Genomic DNA, 17,500 nt, shown 5'->3' on the forward strand with positions numbered 1-17,500 from the left:
CTATTCCCTAATCGCAAATATTTCTCGCGTATTCCCTAATCGCAAATATTTCTCGCGTATTTCCCAATCGCAAATATTTCTCGCCTATTCCCTAATCGCAAATATTTCTCGCGTATTCCCTAATCGCAAATATTTCTCGCCTATTCCCTAATCGCAAATATTTCTCGCGTATTTCCCAATCGCAAATATTTCTCGCCTATTCCCTAATCGCAAATATTTCTCGCGTATTTCCCAATCGCAAATATTTCTCGCGTATTTCCCAATCGCAAATATTTCTCGCGTATTTCCCAATCGCAAATATTTCTCGCCTATTCCCTAATCGCAAATATTTCTCGCGTATTCCCTAATCGCAAATATTTCTCGCGTATTTCCCAATCGCAAATATTTCTCGCGTATTTCCCAATCGCAAATATTTCTCGCGTATTTCCTAATCACAAATATTTCTCGCGTATTCCCTAATCGCAAATATTTCTCGCGTATTTCCCAATCGCAAATATTTCTCGCGTATTCCCCAATCGCAAATATTTCTCGCGTATTCCCCAATCGCAAATATTTCTCGCGTATTTCCCAATCGCAAATATTTGTCGCGTTTTCCCCAATCGCAAATATTTCTCGCGTATTTCCCAATCGCAAATATTTCTCGCGTATTTCCCAATCGCAAATATTTCTCGCGTATTTCCCAATCGCAAATATTTCTCGCGTATTTCCTAATCGCAAATATTTCTCGCGTATTTCCTAATCGCAAATATTTCTCGCGTATTTCCTAATCACAAATATTTCTCGCGTATTTCCCAATCGCAAATATTTCTCGCGTATTTCCCAATCGCAAATATTTCTCGCGTATTTCCTAATCGCAAATATTTCTCGCGTATTTCCTAATCGCAAATATTTCTCGCGTATTCCCTAATCGCAAATATTTCTCGCGTATTTCCTAATCACAAATATTTCTCGCCTATTCCCTAATCGCAAATATTTCTCGCGTATTCCCTAATCGCAAATATTTCTCGCGTATTCCCTAAGTGGCGCAGCATTGTGCGGGCGAGAGTAAAAGTGCTTATGCTGGAAGGCGCGGTCCGTGGGCGGCCAAGCGTGTCTACGCCCGCACGACCGCCTCGACGCCCATTGTGTATACGTGTGTGAGAGAGAGAGAGAGAGAGAGAGAATGATGGGGAGAAAGGGAGAGGGGAGAAAGGGAGAGGGAGAGGGAGAAAGGGAGAGGGAGAGGGAGAGGGAGAGGGAGAGGGAGGGAGGGAGGGAGGGAGGGAGAGGAGGGAGGAGGAGAGGGAGGGAGGGAAAGAGGGAGAGGGAGAGGGAGAGGGAGAGGGAAAGAGGGAGAGGGAGAGAAAGGGAGAGACAGACAGACAGAGACAGACACAGACAGACAAACAAACAGACAGACAGAAACAGTACCAAAGACAAAGACAGACAAATAAACAGCCTGTCCCCCCCCGCCCCGCCACGCCCACCCTCGACCCCGCAAGCACAGGGACGCCCCCCCGGACCCCCCCACCTGGCTCTCCCTCACGTCCTGCTCCTCCTTCAGGCGACGCACCGTATGCCTGACGCGTCCTCGGGGGCCTGGGCATCAAGAGGGGTGGGGGTGGGGTGGGGTGGGAAGGATCCTGCTGGCTGATAAGGACGGGTGGAGTTGGGGTGGGAGGGGGGAGGGGGTGGAAGATGGAGTGGAGGGTGGAGGGTGGGGACTGAGGGTGGGAGGTGGAGGAGGAGACAGAGAGAAGAGAAGAGAAGAAAGAATGGACGGAGAGAGAGAAACAAAAGACACGAGAGATAAAAGATGGGAAAGATATAAAGAGAAGAGAGTGAGAGAAAGAGAGAGATAGAGAGAGAGAGAGAGAGAGAGAGAGAGAGAGAGAGAGAGAGAGAGAGAGAGAGAGAGAGAGAGAGAGAGAGAGAGAGAGAGAGAGAGGAGGAGGAGATATGACAGAGGAATTCTAAACACGAAGAGAGACAGAGAGCGAGAGAAGAGCGATACGCGAGGCTCAACGCGGACCGCCGAAGCTCCTCCAGACAAGACGTGGTTTATGTCCAGCAAAACCGGTTGGAGAAGCGACTTACACAGAGAGGGAAGGCCAGACAGACAGACGCTCTCCTCCCTCCTCTCGGTACTCAAAAAAAAGCTACACACAAGGATCTGTAGCATTTTACGGCGCCGGTGGCTCTGGGATCCGAAGCACGAGTCGAACCGTAGGAACGAAGCACGTGCCGCGTGTGGCTGAGGCGTGAGTGAAGCCTAACTGAAGCCCCCGAGCTCTATGGCAGCGCGTGTGGTGTGTGATAAGAGAGGTCTTGCATCTAGTGTACATCGCGTTGTCGTCTTTGTACTAAATGTACTACGCGTAAATCATTATATATTGATGACTGGTAGAAGAACTCACTTAACCCGGTGTTTTGTCTTTGGTGGTACTTCTTGACAGCCATTTGTCTTAATGAATGTCTGAATATCTGTTAAGTGCTGATCTTTGCGAGTTTCTGGTACTGGTATAAAAGCGGGTGAATAATTGACGATTCAATATAGCAACCTGAACTCTTCTCACAAAAGGGAATATACTTAATTTTAGACCCAACAGCAGGCGTAAAAATGCAGACATGGAAACCCGCAGTAAATACGGATATTTGCATATAAATACTAGTCATTACTGAATGCGACAGTTCTAATAAAGCCGTCAACATCAGCTGTTTTGCACGACGAACGTAAAAGACACAGCCACCTCCTCTCCCCCCCCCCTCCTCCCACGGACACACATTCCCACGCGGCTTTCGTCAAGTGATACGAACAAAGCAAAACAAAACACGCAAATACAACACAACAAGAACAACACCAACAACAACCACACCACCACCAACTCCACGTCACCACCAATAAAGAAGAACAACATACAGCAACCCACCAACAACATCATCACCAACAAACAAAAACAACGGCAACAAAAACTCACCTGTCGCAGGTCGAGGGTGATGGTGACCCACTCGTACCTCCTGCCGGCGGCCAGGGAGGGGCTCTGCCACCAGGAGTTGGTGCCGTCAATGGCGTTGGCGATGGGGTGGCGGCGCGCGGGGTCGGGGGACCGGGAGTCGCACACAGGAAAGGAGAGGGGGCGCGGTGAGACGGGGAGGAGAGGGAGAGGCGAGACCTGGGAGGGAGAGGGGGGTGAGACGGGGAGGGAGAGGCGGGTGAGACGGGGGAGGTGAGAGGGGGAGGGAGAGCGGGGAGGTGAGACGGGGAGGTGAGACGGGGAGGAGAGGGGGAGAGGTGAGACGGGGGAGGGAGGGAGGGGGGGAGGTGAGACGGGGAGGGAGAGGAGGGAGGGAGAGGGAAGGTGAGACGAGGAGGGAGGGGGAGAGGGGGAGGTGAGACGGGGAGGAGAGAGGGGGAGGTGAGACGGGGAGGTGAGACGGGGAGAGGTGAGACGGGGGAGGTGAAGGGGAGTGAGAGGGAGGAGAGACAAGGGAGGGAGAGGGGGAGAGATGAGACGAGGAGGGAGGGGAGAGGTGAGACGGGGAGGGAGAGGGGGAGATGAGACGGGGAGGGAGAGGGAGAGGTGAGACGGGGGAGGTGAGACGGGGAGGGAGATGCTCGCAAGAGGCTTGGAAGAAGGCGAGGATGAGAGAAAAAAAAATTGAGGATCATCTGTATGAGAAGATGAGGAGATGTGACTGGAAAAAAAATACGTTTCGTCAGCTTGAGATGCTTGCAGTAGCCTGAAGGAGGGAGAAGATGAGAGAGGTACAAGGAGGGACAACCTTGAGAAAATGAGTTTCGTCCTTCTCCTGCCCATGAGCCCCTTGGACGGGACACAATGCTGGCCGGGAAGGTGATGGAGATAGTGATAGCAATGGGGATTATGTCAGCTATTATCATCATACTGATAACTATAGCAATATTGATAATGACAGTTGCAGTCGTAATACTGATAAAATCATGATAATGATAATAATAATAACAGCTATAATAACACTAACATTAACAATAATGATAATGATGATAAAAAACAACAACCAATAATAAAGAGTAGGAACAACTACAACAGTGGATATAACAATAACAAAACAATAATACTATCTCCCTTCCCTCCCTCTCCTCCCCCCCCCCTCTCTCTCTTTCTCTTTCTCTCTCTCTCTCTCTCTCTCTCTCTCTCTCTCTCTCTCTCTCTCTCTCTCTTCTCTCTCTCTCTCTCTCTCTCTCTCTCTCTCTTTCCCTCCCTCCCTCCCACCACCAAAATTTCTCTCCCTCTCTCTCCCTCCCTCCACCTCCCCTCCCTCCCTCCCCTCCTGCCCTCCCCTTAGAGAAGTACTTCCCCCCTCCTCCGAAGTACTTCCCCCCCCCTCCCTCCCTCCCTCCCTCCCTCCTCCTGCCCTCACCCCCCCCCTCTCAATCACTTGCTTGCGCGGCGGGGTTGCTTGCTCCCGAAGGCGCTCGTGTTGCTGGGCGAGAGAGCAAGCAAGCAAGCAAGCAAGCAAATCAGGCCACACGGTGTCTCTCTGCTTACGCCTGCTTCCATTTTTTTTTTTTTTTTTTTTTTTTTTTTTTTTTTTTTTTTGCTCGTGTGTGTGAGCGGTTCGTAAATTTTTAGGGTGTTCTTGTTCGCTTATTATCGTTAGCCTTTTTTCTCTCTCTTTCTCTTCTGCGTTGTGTTTTTTTCTTTCATATTCATCCTCATCCTCCATCTTCGTCTTCTTCTTTTTCTTTTCTTCTTTCATATTCATCCTCATCCTCCATCTTCTTCTTTTTCTTTTTTACCTCTACCAAGGATATGTTTTGGAAGCGTTGGTGGCGTTGGTAGGGAGGGTGGGTTGGTGGGTGGGTTAGTGGGTTGGTTTAATTAGTAAATTAGTTGGTTAATTAGTTGGTCTATTTATTCGTTGGTTAAGAGAACTCAAAACAGTTATAAGCAGATTTTTTATGAATCATACCAGAGGTGTTTTAGCCTAAATTAGATGCCATTAATTAAATTAATTAATTAAATCTCGGTCGTAATCCGGATCCGGGAATTCTTTAAATTGCATCAATTAACCCTATATACAGGGGTGAATCTTGTTATCATCATCATTATCTTTATCATCCCTGCGAAGGAGGTTATGCTTACCGACATGACCGGTCGACTTGAGAAAGAGATGATTTTCATGTAATTCTTCAATTTTTTTTTTCTTCTTCTTGCATCGGTGGCCCTACTGCGCTCTCTGGGTACTTCTCGTCTTTGTCTTTGTCTTTTTCGTTTTCTTTTTTCTTCTCCTCCTCCCCCTTTTCATTATCATTATCATTATTTTCCTCCGAGTCCTCTTCTATTTCTTTCTCTTTCTTCTTTTTTTTCCTAGTCGTTTTTTCTTCATCCTCTTCTTCCTATTCTTCTTCCCCTTTTTACCGTGTCTCCCCCTTTTCATATCTTCTTTTTGTTTATCTCTATTTTCCAGCCTTATTTTCAACATATACTTTGTGCTGGTTTTTTTTTTTTTTTTTTTTTTGACATTGTTCTAAGTCTCATCATGTTCTCGAAATGGAAATATGGTAACCATCTTACATCTTCCATATTCCCCTTTTTCACAGCTATCATATTTTCCCTTTTACATAAGATTATTCGATTCATTATAGTTCTGCTTATTATATTATAACATCTGTTTCTTTTTAATTTGGGGAGGAGGGGTTTAAATTCCGGCGTTTTTCATGATCTTTCACCTCAAAAGCAGACTGTAAAAGGTCTTGTATTTAAAAAAAAAAAAAATTATCTACCTGGGGTAAACTGTGACAAAATTGAAAAAAAGAAATCAGCTTCAAACGAATAAGTTTCTTTCTGAAGGCTATTAACTGCCAACGTTTCCCTTCAGTGTTGAAAACCTTTTACTAGAACCTAAATTTACTAGCAGTTTACTAGAACCTAAATTGCCAAGGCAGCTGGTGTGCAAAAATTCAGTCAAGAGAGCAATGCCACGCTTTTTGAGAGGACGTTCCTGAACTGGTGCGAATGTGTGTAGTTCCAGATGTCAATAAAATGCACTCGCACAAACAAAACAAACGCGCGTGTGGCTTAGTGTTTTTTTTTTTTTTTTTTTTTTTGTGTGTGTGTTTATTTGGTCTCAACCTCCTTAGAACCGCATCGACCTGGAACCAAACCGGACGAAAGGCAAACAAATACAAACAAATACACCAATTCCTGAAATTTAAACCTTCCAACATCTCTCCCCTCTCCCCCCATCCACCTCTGCTGCCTTGCCTTCCCCTTCCCCTACCCCCCACTTCTTCTCACACTCCCCAACCACCTCTCCCCTCCCCCTTCCCCCATCCACCTCTCTGCCTTGCCTGCACTCCTTCCCTACACCCTCACCTTCTCTCCCCCTCCCCCCTTACCCTTCCTCCCCCCCCCACCTCCTCCCCCCCAACCACCTCTCAGCTACCCCCTTTACCCTTTCCTTCCCTACTTCCCCCCTGTGCTCCTCCCCCTTCCTCCCCCACCCCTCTCATCTACCCCTTTACCCTTCCCTTCCCCCTCCCTTCTTTTCCCTCCCCCACCCTTCCCTTCCCCTACACCCCCTTTCCCTCTCCCTCCCCTTTCCCTCCCCCACACCCTCCACTAACCCTTCCCTTCCTTCCCCTACAATCCCCCCTTCTTCTCACCTCCCCCAGCCACCTCTCCGCTGCCCCTTGCCCTTCCCCCCCCACCCCCTCCCTTCTTCTCACCTCCCCCCATACCCTTCCCCCCCCATACCCTCCTTCCTCCCCCAACAAACCCTCTGCTACTCCCTTTACCCTTCCTTCCCCCTGCCCCTTCTTTCTCCCTCCCCTTCCTCCCCCCACTACCCCTTATCATCTACCCTTTGCCCTTCCCTTCCCCTACACCCCTCCCTTTTCCCTCCCACACCCTTCTCCCTTCCCCTACACCCTTTTCCTCTCCCCTCCTCCCCCCCAACCACCCCTCCGCTACCCCTTTACCCTTCCCTTCCCCTACACCCCCCCTTCTTCTCCCCTCCCCCAACCACCTCTCCACTACCCCTTCCCTTCCCCCTACACCCCCCTTCTTCTCACCTCCCCCATGCCTTCCCCCCATGCCCTCCCCCTTCCTACCCCCACCACCTCTCCGCTACCCCTTACCCTTCCCTTCCCCTACACCCCTTCCCTCCCCTCCCCCCTCCCTTCCTCCCCAACCACCTCTCCGCTACCCCCTTTACCCTTCCCTTCCCCTACACCCCCCTTCTTCTCCCCCAACCACCTCCCCCCTACCCCTTTACCCTTCCCCTCCCCTACACACCCCCCCTTCTTCTCCTCCTCCCCCTTCCCTCCCCCAACCACCTCCTCTCTATCCCTTTACCCTCCCCTTCCCCTACACCCCCCCTCCTCTTCTCCCCTCCCCCATACCCTTCCTCCCCCCCCTCCCCCTTCCTCCCCCAACCACCTCTCCGCTATCCCTTTACCCTTCCCTTCCCCTACATCCCCCCCCTCACCTCCCACACTCCGCTACCCCATACCCTTCCCCCTCCCCCCCTCCTCCCCCATACCCTTCCCCCTACCCCTCCTCCCCCCACCACCTCTCCGCTACCCTTTACCTTCCTTCCCCTACACCCTTCTTCCCCCCCCTTCTCTCCCCCTCCCTCCCCTCCCCCATACCCTTCCCCCCTCCACCCTCCCCCCTCCTCCCCCTCCCTACCCCATTCATTCACATCCGCGGAGTGACACAACCGACTCCCACAACAGGGCATCGATTTTCAGTCAACCGGCCACTTAACTAACTCCGAACCGGGCTGGGGAGTTGACAGCGCTTCGTCTCCGGTTACCGGGAGGAGGGAGGAGGGAGGAGGGAGGAAGGAGGAGGAGGAGGAGGAAGAAGAGGAAGGAGAGGAAGGGGAAGGAGAAGAAGGAGAAAGGGAAAGGAGAGGAGGAGGAGAATAGGAGGGGAGGAAAGGGAGAGGAAGGAGGAGGAAAGGGGAAGGAGGAAGGAGGAAGAGGAGGAGAAAGGAGGAGGGATGAGGTGGAGGAAGAAGGGAGGAGAAGGGGAGAGAGGAATAGGAGGAGGGAGGAGGAGGAAGGAGGGAGGAGGAGAAAGGAGGAGGAGGAGGGAGGAGGAGGAAGCGAGGAAGGAGAGAAAGGGGAAGGAGGGAGAAGGAGGAAGGGAGAGGAGGGGGAGAAGAGAGGAAGGAGGAGGGAGAGGAGAAGGAGTAGGAGGGAGGGCGAGGAAGGGGGCAACGGAACCGGGTCTATGGGAAGGTCGACTCAGGGTTGGAAAGGTGAGGGGGGAGGAGGAAGGGAAGGGGAAGGAGGAGAGAAGGGGGAAGGGAGGAGGAGAAGAGGGGAAGGGAGGGAGGAGGAGGAAGGGGGAAGGGAGGGGGAAGAGGGGAAGGAGGGAGAAAGAAGGGGGAAGGAGGGCGGAGAAAGAAGGGGGAAGGGGAGGGAGGAGAAAGAAAGAGGGAAGAGAGGGAGGAGGAAGGGGGGAAGGATGGATGTGGAGTTGAAGGAGAAGAAGGTGAGGAGGGAGGGTGACGGTGGTGGAGGATGGTGGAGGAAAGGAGGAGGAGGATGGATGGAGAGGTGGAGGTAGGTGGATGGGGGAGGGAGGAATAGGAGGGGGAGGTAGGTGGATGGGGGAGGGAATAGGGAGGGGGGGTAGGTGGATGGGGGAAATAGGAAGGGAAGGAGGGTGGAAGGCGAGACTGGGGAAGGGAAGGAGGGTGGGAAAAGGGGATATTCGATTTGTTAAACAAGTCCTGGGAACACAAGACACAGTACGACATGGGGACGAGGTGGCAGGATGGGGGGAGTAGAAAGGAGGAGGGGAAGTGTGACAAGGGGGAAAGGAGTAGGAGGAGGAGAGGGTGGAACAAGGGGGGTGTAAAACGTAGTAGGAGGAGGGAGAGGAAGGGGAGGAAGGGGGAGAAGAAGGAGGAGCAGGAGGAAGAAGAGGAGGAAGAGGAGGAGGAGGAGGAGGAAGAAGAGGAGGAGGAGGAGGAAGAAGAAGAGGAGGAGGAGGAAGGAGAGGAGGAGGAAGAGGAAAAGGATGGAAAGAGGGGGAGGCAAGGGAGAAGAGGAGAGGGGTACGGGGTAGGGAGGGAGGGTTGGGGAAGGAGAGGGAGCAAAGACGGAAGAGAAATTGAAGAAATTACAGGGAGGAAGAGAGAGAGAAGGGAATTGCGTAATGTTTCCTGCCCAAGTGATTCATCATCCATGTTTTTTTATCGAGTTTCGAAATTTCTTTTTTTCTTTTTTTTAGGTATCTTTACGAGTGAAATATTTCCATCTTGTTTTATCAAATATAAAGAAATACAACGGATAAACTGTGATAGTGTGTAAGCCTACAAAAATATTTCCAAATATCTCAGTATCTTCTCTTCTTCTCTCGTTCCCATCCTTGTTCTTTCATCTACCATTTCTGAACTTTTGTCCCCTCTTTCTTTCCCTTTTTTCTTCTCCTTTTCCCTTCCTCTTCCTCTCTTCTTTTCTCCCTCTACCTTCCCCCCCCCCTCTCTCTCTCTCTCTCTCTCTCTCTCTCTCTCTCTCTCTCTCTCTCTCTCTCTCTCTCTCTCTCTCTCTCTCTCTCTCTCTCTCTCTCCTTTTCCTTGTCCTTATCCTTTTCCCTCTCCTCTCTCTCTTTATCCCTTCTCTCTCCTTCTTTTCCTCTTCCTCTTCCTCTTCCCACACCCTCTACCACTCCCTTTCTCTCTTCCTCCCCTCTCCTTCTCTTTTCCCTTTCCCACTTTATTCCTCTCTCTCTCCCTCTCCACGCCAATTCCCTCTCCTTCCTTCCCTCCCTTTCCCTTTCCCTCTCCCTCCTTCCTCCCTCCCCTCTCCCTCGTCTCTCCCTCGTCCCCTCTCCTCCCTCTCCCCTCTTCCTCTCCCTCTCCCTCTTTCTCCCATCCTTCCCTCCTCTCCTCCTCTCCCTCCTCTCCCCCGCTCTCCCTCTCCCTCCTCCCCGCTCTCCCTCCCCTCTACCTCTCCCTCTCCCTCTCTCTCTTTCTCTCTTTCTTCCATCCCTACCTCTCCCCCTTCCCCCTCTCCCTCCCTCTCCCTCTCCCTCTCCCTCTCTCCCCCGCAACAGGAAACGGACACCAAAGAAACAGGTCTTATTGAAACACCGTTTACAGCTGGGAGGAAATTCTTGTTAATTTGTGATTTGTTGAAAGGAATAAAGGGGGTGATTAAACAACAATAAATGATAAAGTGACATATAATAAGTAAGGGAAATATGAGTGAAATTGTGAAATAATGATGGATAATGATGGGTGGATGGATAATGAATTATGAAGAAATAATGAAATAAATGATAGATGGAAGGATAATGAATAATGAAGTAAATATGATAATCAGTAACATGCATTAATGAAATCGTGAATAATAACAATGAGTGCTAAAGATAAGGGAAATAAAACAACAAAAAATAAATAAAAGACTGAATTGTGTTTCTTATCGAAATATTTACAAGGAATAAACAAATCACCAAAAATACTCAATTTACGAAGAACATTAAGCAAAAATAGTGACAAGAAGAAGAATTGATAAAGAACTATAAGAATGGTGATAATGATGATAATGGTAATGTAAGAGTAGCGGAACTATGGATGACAAAGTTAATGGTAGCTGTAGTGGGCGAGGTAAACTAATAGATACAATAATGGTATTGATAATGGTAGCAATTGAAGTCATGGTATGGTAATGGTACTGGTAAAGATGGTGATGGTAACAGTGATGATCATGGTAGTAGCCATAATGAGATCTGAAGAAGAAATTAATAAAAAGAGGAGAGAGAAAAAAGGGAAAAAGAAAAAAAATAATAAAATGAGGAGAGAGAAAAAAAGGAAAAAGCAAAAAATAATAATAAAAAGAAGAGAGAAAAAAGGAAAAAGAAAAATGTTTTAAAAGCAATCATGTTTGAAGTGTTATTGAGATCTAAAGAAAGAAAAGAAAGAAAAAAAAAGACAAGAAATTAAAAAAGAAAAGAAAAGCAAGAAAAAAGGAAACAGAGAAGAAAAAAGAAAAAAAAAGAAAAAAAAGAAAATGAAAAAGCAAGAAATAAGGAAAAGGAAAAGGAGAAGAAAGAAAATAAGAGAGAAAAAAAAGAAAAAAGTAAAAAAAAACAATAACACACACTCTTCAACAAAAGTACTTTCTCCGCACGAGTAACAACACCCCCCCCTCCTTCACCCCCCCTCCCCTCCCCTAAAGAAAGAAAGAAAAAAAGAAAGAAAGAAAAAAAAAAAGCTGGACCGAAAGGCGAGGAGCAGCTGCCCCAAAGAGGAATTAATAGGGAGAACAAAGAGGCGGGTTAACGAGAGATAACAAAGAACAAAAGGAGGAGGAAGGAGAAGAGGGAGGGGGGAGAGGAGGAGGAGGAGGAGGGAGGAGGAGGAGGAGGAGGAAGAAAGGAGGAGGAAGAAGGGGAGAAGGGAGGGAGAAGGAGGGGGGAAGGAGGAGGAGGAGGAGGAGGAGGAGAGAAGGGGAGGAAGGAGGGAAGGAGGAGAAGGAAGAGGAGGAGGAGGGGGAGGAGGAGGAGGAGGAAAGGGAGGAGGGAGGAGGAGGGGAGGAGGAGGAGGGGGAGGAGGAGGAGAAGGAGGAGAAGGAGGAGGAGGAGGGGAGGAGGAGGAGGAGGGGGAGGAGGAGAGGAGGCAAGAGGAGAAGAGGAGCAGGAGGAGGAGGAGGAGGAGGAGGAGGAGGAGGAGGAGGAAGAAGAAGAAGAAGAAGAAGAAGAAGAAGAAGAAGAAGAAGAAGAAGAAGAAGAAGAAGAAGAAGAAGAAGAAGAAGAAGAAGAAGAAGAAAAAAAAAAAAAGAAGGAGGTGAAGGAGGAGGAAGAGTAGGAGGATTAGGAAAAGGAAGAAACGGAGCCAGGGGGAGAGGAAGAGGAGGAGGAGGAGAGGAAGGAGCGGAGGATAGGAAAAGGAAGAGGAGGAGGAGGAGGAGGGAGAGGAGGAGGAAGAAGAAGAGGAGGAGGAGGAAGGGAGGAGGAGGAGGAAGAAGAAGAAGAAGGAGAGATGGACGGGGAGAGGAAGAGGAGGAAGAGTATCAGGATGAGGACGAGGTGGAGCATGAGGAGAAGCATGTGGAGGAAGAGAAAACGAAGGAGGGATGCCGAGGAGGAGGAGGAGGAGAAGACGAAGGAGGGGATGGACGAGGAGGAGGAGGAGAACGAGACGAAGGGAACAATGAACAATCTGACGGCTACGAGTGATCGCGGGGGGGGGGGGGGAGTCCTTCGGTTGCTCCCTCGAGACGATCGGCGGCGAAGAGAGGGTAGCTGTTGGGGGGATTTAAAGGGGGGAAAGGGAGGGGAGGGGAGGGGAGGGGAGGGGAGGGGGAGGGGGAGGGAGGGGAGGGGAGGGGAGGGAGGGGGAGGGAGGGGAAGGAAGGGGGAGAGGGGAGAGGGGAGGGAAAGGAGAGAGGGAAGGGAGGGAGGGGAGGGGAGGGAGGGGGGAGTTAGGGGGAGAGGGGAATGGAGAGGGAGAGGAAAGGGAGAGAGGGAAGGGGAGGAGAGGAGGAGAGAAAGGGGAGGGAAGGGGATGGAAGAGGGAAGATGAGAGGGGAGGAGAGGAGAGGAGAGGAGAGGGAAAGGAGGGGATGGAAGAGGGAAGATGAGAGGGAAGGGAAGGGAAGGGGAGGGGAGGAGAGGAAAGGAGGGGAGAGGGAAGGGAGGGAGGGAGGAGGGGAGGGAAAGGGGAGAGGGAGGGGAGGAGAGGAGAGGGAAAAGGAGGGAAGGTGAGGAAGGGGAGGGAAGGGAGGGAAAGGAAAAGAGAAGTTACAAGGAAGGGGAGGCGGTGGGAAGGGAAGGGAAGAAGGAAAGGGAGGACTGTGAGTAAGAGAGAGAGAATGAGAGGAGAGAAGAGGAGGGGAGAGGAGAAAATGAGAGAAGAGAAAAGAGAATAAGATGGGAGAAGAGATGATAAGAGAAGAGAATAGGATAAGTATGAGAAAGAGGAGAGGAAAGGGAGTAAGAGAGAAGAAAAGGAAGAGACAGAAACCCAAAACAACTAAATATCATCAACCAACACCTACTCCCCTCCCATCGCCCTCCCCCCCCCCCTGCCTCTTTACCACTCAGTTAAAAGAGAAAGAAAAAGAAAAAAAAGACAAATCAATAAATAACAGAAAAACAACAACATATACACACCCATTTATAAAAATAAAAAAACTACTCCCACACACACATACATACATATGTGTGTGAGTGTGTGTGTGTGTGTGTGTGTGTGTGTGTGTGTGTGTGTGTGTGTGTGTGTGTGTGTGTGTGTGTGTGTGTGTGTGTGTGTGTGTGTGTGTGTGTGTGTGTGTGTGTGTGTGTGTGTGTGTATAAATGTGTGTATATGTATATGTATATATATATATATATATATATATATATATATATATATATATATATATATATATATATATATATATATATATATTATAAATAAATATATAGGTAAATAGATAAAAAATTATTAAATATATATATATATATATATATATATATATATATATATATATATATATATATATATATATATATATATACAGGCCTACACATCCCGTCCCAGAGCCAGCCCCAGGGCGGCGCCGCACTGACCTCGGGCGCCCTCTGGCCGCAGGTGGCGTTGACCGAGATCCTCGCCCGCGTCGCCAGGTTGATGACGTGCGGGAAGAGGCCCTTCTCGCCGTTGGGCACGTCGCCGTTCGGTTCCCCTGCAATAGAGGTCAGAATTAGGTGCTGCAAGGGCAGGTGTTAAGAAGGGGGTCTTAGAGTAAAAGGCGGTTGTTGCGGGCGATGCAGTTGCAGGATTATCGGTCTGTTAATGGAGACGGAGACACGAGGCGGCGCTGCAGAGGCTGTGGCCGACGGTTGCAGCCGTGACAAGCGCTATTCTGGGATGCTGGGTAAAAGTGGGTCGCATGACATGCCATTAATAACGGGGACCTGAGGGCACGATACGAGCGCACACTCGGGCTCGCATCTACGCTCACACTTTCACTCACGCACACGCACACGCACAGCCATTCCCCTTCGCACGCACATGGCAACACAGTGAGTATCCATCATCCTTGACATCAAATACAACAACCTAAAAAATAACAGAAAAAACGTCACAAAATAAAAACAGAAAATAACACAGAAAAAAAAGAAAAACAACATTTAAATACATCCACACTCTCTGCTTGCATCACCCTTGGCAGCGACGACAGACGACCACGTCATCGTCGACACACGCGGGATCGAGCGTCATAAGCCCTGTGACGTAATGGCAGACATACGCGGATAACTATATCAATGGTGCCGCTCTGATGAACCACGTGACCGCTTTCCTCACGCAACGAATATTGGGCTTTTTTGTTCTTAAAAATTGTTTTTTCTTTGTGTTTTCGAGAGGAACTGTTATTAAATGATAAATGACGTGTACATTAGTGTATATATATACTAAAAATCATAAACATGTCCTATAAATTATAAATAAAAATATACACTATACTTTATAAACATCACTAATATAAAACATAAATACTACATACATAATAATCTATAAGTAAACTATACATTACAGAAATTATAAACAAAAATAACCAATAGGAACGGCCTGATTACAACCACTTCGTAAAACACTATAATAAAGTGAAAAAAAAAAACAAATACCACTGCGACTGAAACAACGAAATCCCGAGACACCAAACATAAACAAATAAACAAATAAACAACAGCGCCAAGCCCCCCCACCCCCCCCACCCACCCAAGCACCGACGCCCTCACCGTCGGCTTGGCTGGGGACACCTGTGCGAGCCGCCCTCTTCACACCAAGGCTCTTTTCTCTTTCTTTGTTTTTTTCTTTTTTCTTTTTTTCTCTTTTTTTCTTTTTTTCTTTCTTTCTTTCTTTCTTTCTTTCTTTCTTTCTTTCTTTCTTTCTTTCTTTCTTTTTTCTTTTTTCTTTTTTCTTTTTCTCTCTTCTTTTTCTTTCTTTTCTTTTTTCTCTCTCTCTGTCTCTCTCTCTCTCTCTCTCTTTCTCTTTCTCTTTCTCTTTCTCTTTCTCTTTCTCTTTCTCTTTCTCTTTCTCTCTCTCTCTTTTCTTTCTTTTCTTTCTTTACGTTCGCTTCTTCTTTCTTTTTCTTAGCTTTCTCTCTATTCCGATTCATTCTCAATTTCTTTATTTTTTTAATTCTCATTTTCTTTTATTCTCTTTTTCTCTTTTTTGTCTAATGCTTCCTCTTCCTTTTTTACATTCTCTCTCTCTCTTTCTTTCGCTTTCCCACTCCCTTCTTTCCCTATCCTTACTTCCCTTATTCATTCTCCCATTCCCCATTTCTCCTCCTCATCTGCTCTGTCCCTCTTCCCATCTCCGTCTCTCCATTTTGCAAGCCTTCTTTCGCGGAGAGAAAAGGGGAAACACAAAAGAAATAAGAGAAAGAGGAGGAAGAAGGAGACGGAAAAGAATCCTTAAAGAAAACGGGGTACCATGGGAGGGAGGAAACGGAGGGGGGGTTAAAGTATTCTGAAGGGTTTATTTTTTTTCCTTTCTTTATTCTATTTTTCTTTCATTTCCTGTTAGTGGATGAAAGGAGGAGTGAAGAAAGAAAAGAGGGAGAGAGGAAAAGGAAAGAGGGGGGAGGGAGGGAGGGAAGGAAAGCGAGAGAGAGAGAGAGAGAGAGAAGGAAAGAGAGAGAGAGGGAGAGAGAGAGAGAGAGAGAGAGGTAGAGAGAGAGAGAGAGAGAGAGAGAGAGAGAAAGAGAGAGAGAGAGAGAGAGAGAGAGAAATAGAATACGAACATGAATAAAATAGTAAAATAACAAGAACAAAAATGAGAATAAGAATGAGACTGAAAGTAAGAAAGAAAATGTATGTCTTTGCGTGTGTTGTTGCGCAGAAACGTTTTTGCTCTCACTTTTTTTTCTCTCTTTTTGTATGGCGTTCTGCTAATGCATTTTAAGATCCCTGTAGGTAAACACACGTGCGCGCCCATATCTCTCTCTTTCTTTCTTCTTTCTCCCTTCCTTCTCTCTTCCCCCTCTCTTCCTCTTATCTTTATCATATCTTTCTTCTTTCTCTCTTCCCCCTCTCTTCCTCTTATCTTTATCCTCTCCTCCTCTCTCCTCTCTCCTCCTATCCCCTCCTTTCCTTCTCTAATTGCCTCTCTCCTTCTCTCCTTGCGTCTCTCCCTCTCTTCGTCAGTCCCTCCCTCCTCCTTCTCTTTCTCCCTCTCCCTCTCCCTGTCCCTGTCCCTCTCCCTCTCCCTCTCCCTCCTCCCTCATCCTCTCCCTCTCCCTCTCCCTCTCCCTCTCCCTCTCCCTCGCTCCCTCTCCCTCCCCCTCCCCCTCTCCCTCATAAGAACCCCCCCCTAGGATCCCCTCCTTAGAGCCCGATGAAGGACCAACAGACAAAAGCGCGGAGGAGGAGGAGGAGGAGGAGGAGGAGGAGGAGGAGGAGGAGGAGGGCATGAGAACGCACTTCCGGTGAGGAAAATGAGGGGAGCGGAGGGGAGGAGGGGGGGGGAGGGGGGTCCCGAAGGAGGAGGAAGAGGAGGGGGGGGGAAAGGGGTAAGAGGATTTAGGAATCTTCCTAAGGATGGATGGAGATGGAGGAGGGAGGGAGAGAATTTGGAAGAGGGGAGGGGGGGAGGGGGGGGAGAGAAGGAAATCGGTGGGAAGAGAAAGGGAGAAAGAAGGAGAGAAAGAAGGAGGTAAAAAGGATGGGTGGATGGGGGAGGGGAGGGGGGAGGGAAGGAGGAGAGAAGAAGGGGTGGAAGGGGAAGGGGGATAAAAGGATGTCCGTGTGAAGGGCCAGAGAAGGATAAAGGGGCAGTTTCGTGAGCTTTTGAAGGCGTGGAAAGAGAAGGCGGAAGGAGGGGAAGGGAAAGCAGAAGGGGAGAAGGAAAGAGGAGGAGAGGGAGAGAGAGCTGGGGGGGGAGAGGAAGGAGGGAGAAGGGGAGGGGCGATAGGGAGAGAGGGCAGGGAGAGGGCAGGAGAGTTAGGGAGAGAGAGAGAGGTGAGGGAGAGAGAGGAGAGGAAAGGGATTAGGGGAAAAGAGAGGGAAGAGAAAGAAGGGGAAAGAAAGAGAGAGACGGACAGGAGGCACAGGGAGAGGGAGATAGGAAGAGGGTGAGAGGAGAGGGACATGGGGTGAGAGGAAAAGGGAGAGAGGATGACAGATATAGGGAGAAAGGTTGAAAGGGAGAGGAAGGGGAGAGTGGGAAGACGAAGAAGAACAGGAAGGGCAAAGGAAGAAAGAGATAAAAAGGAAAGGGAGAGAAAGGGGAAAGAAGAAGAAAGTGATAAGTAAGAGAGAGGGAAGGAAAGAGGGAGATGGGTAGACGGAGGACAAGGCAAAAAAAAAACTATATGGGGAGAGGCCGAAAGATCGAAGAAAGGGGGAAGGGATACAAAAGGAGAGATAAAAAGAGAGAACAGGAAACTTAGACAAAAAAAGATAATCAAAACTGTTTGAATGGGACACAAAGACAAGGGCCAGCTGATGGGACTAAATAAATAAAAATACCAGTAATTATGGTGTTTGTGATGATGATGACAATAATGATGATGATGGTGGAGATA

At 48.6% G+C, this 17,500-nt stretch overlaps 1 protein-coding gene across 1 annotated transcript in view; it reads right to left on the bottom strand.

Annotated features, from left to right (window-relative positions):
* The window catches only part of LOC138860909 (laminin subunit alpha-1-like), a 70,082-nt gene extending 55,920 nt beyond the window's left edge, over nt 1-14,162 (bottom strand). Inside the window, exons 1-4 of the mRNA XM_070119455.1 lie at nt 14,108-14,162; nt 13,493-13,651; nt 5,830-5,969; nt 2,958-3,152 (exon numbers count right to left, since the gene is read on the bottom strand). Coding sequence (XP_069975556.1) covers nt 2,958-3,152; nt 5,830-5,969; nt 13,493-13,651; nt 14,108-14,162 — 549 coding nt within the window. The remainder of the gene's footprint in view (nt 1-2,957; nt 3,153-5,829; nt 5,970-13,492; nt 13,652-14,107) is intronic.
* Between the last annotated feature and the right edge of the window lie 3,338 nt (nt 14,163-17,500).

The sequence above is a fragment of the Penaeus vannamei genome, unplaced genomic scaffold (genome assembly GCF_042767895.1).
Source record: "Penaeus vannamei isolate JL-2024 unplaced genomic scaffold, ASM4276789v1 unanchor247, whole genome shotgun sequence".
Classification (NCBI taxonomy): Eukaryota; Metazoa; Arthropoda; class Malacostraca; order Decapoda; family Penaeidae; genus Penaeus; species Penaeus vannamei.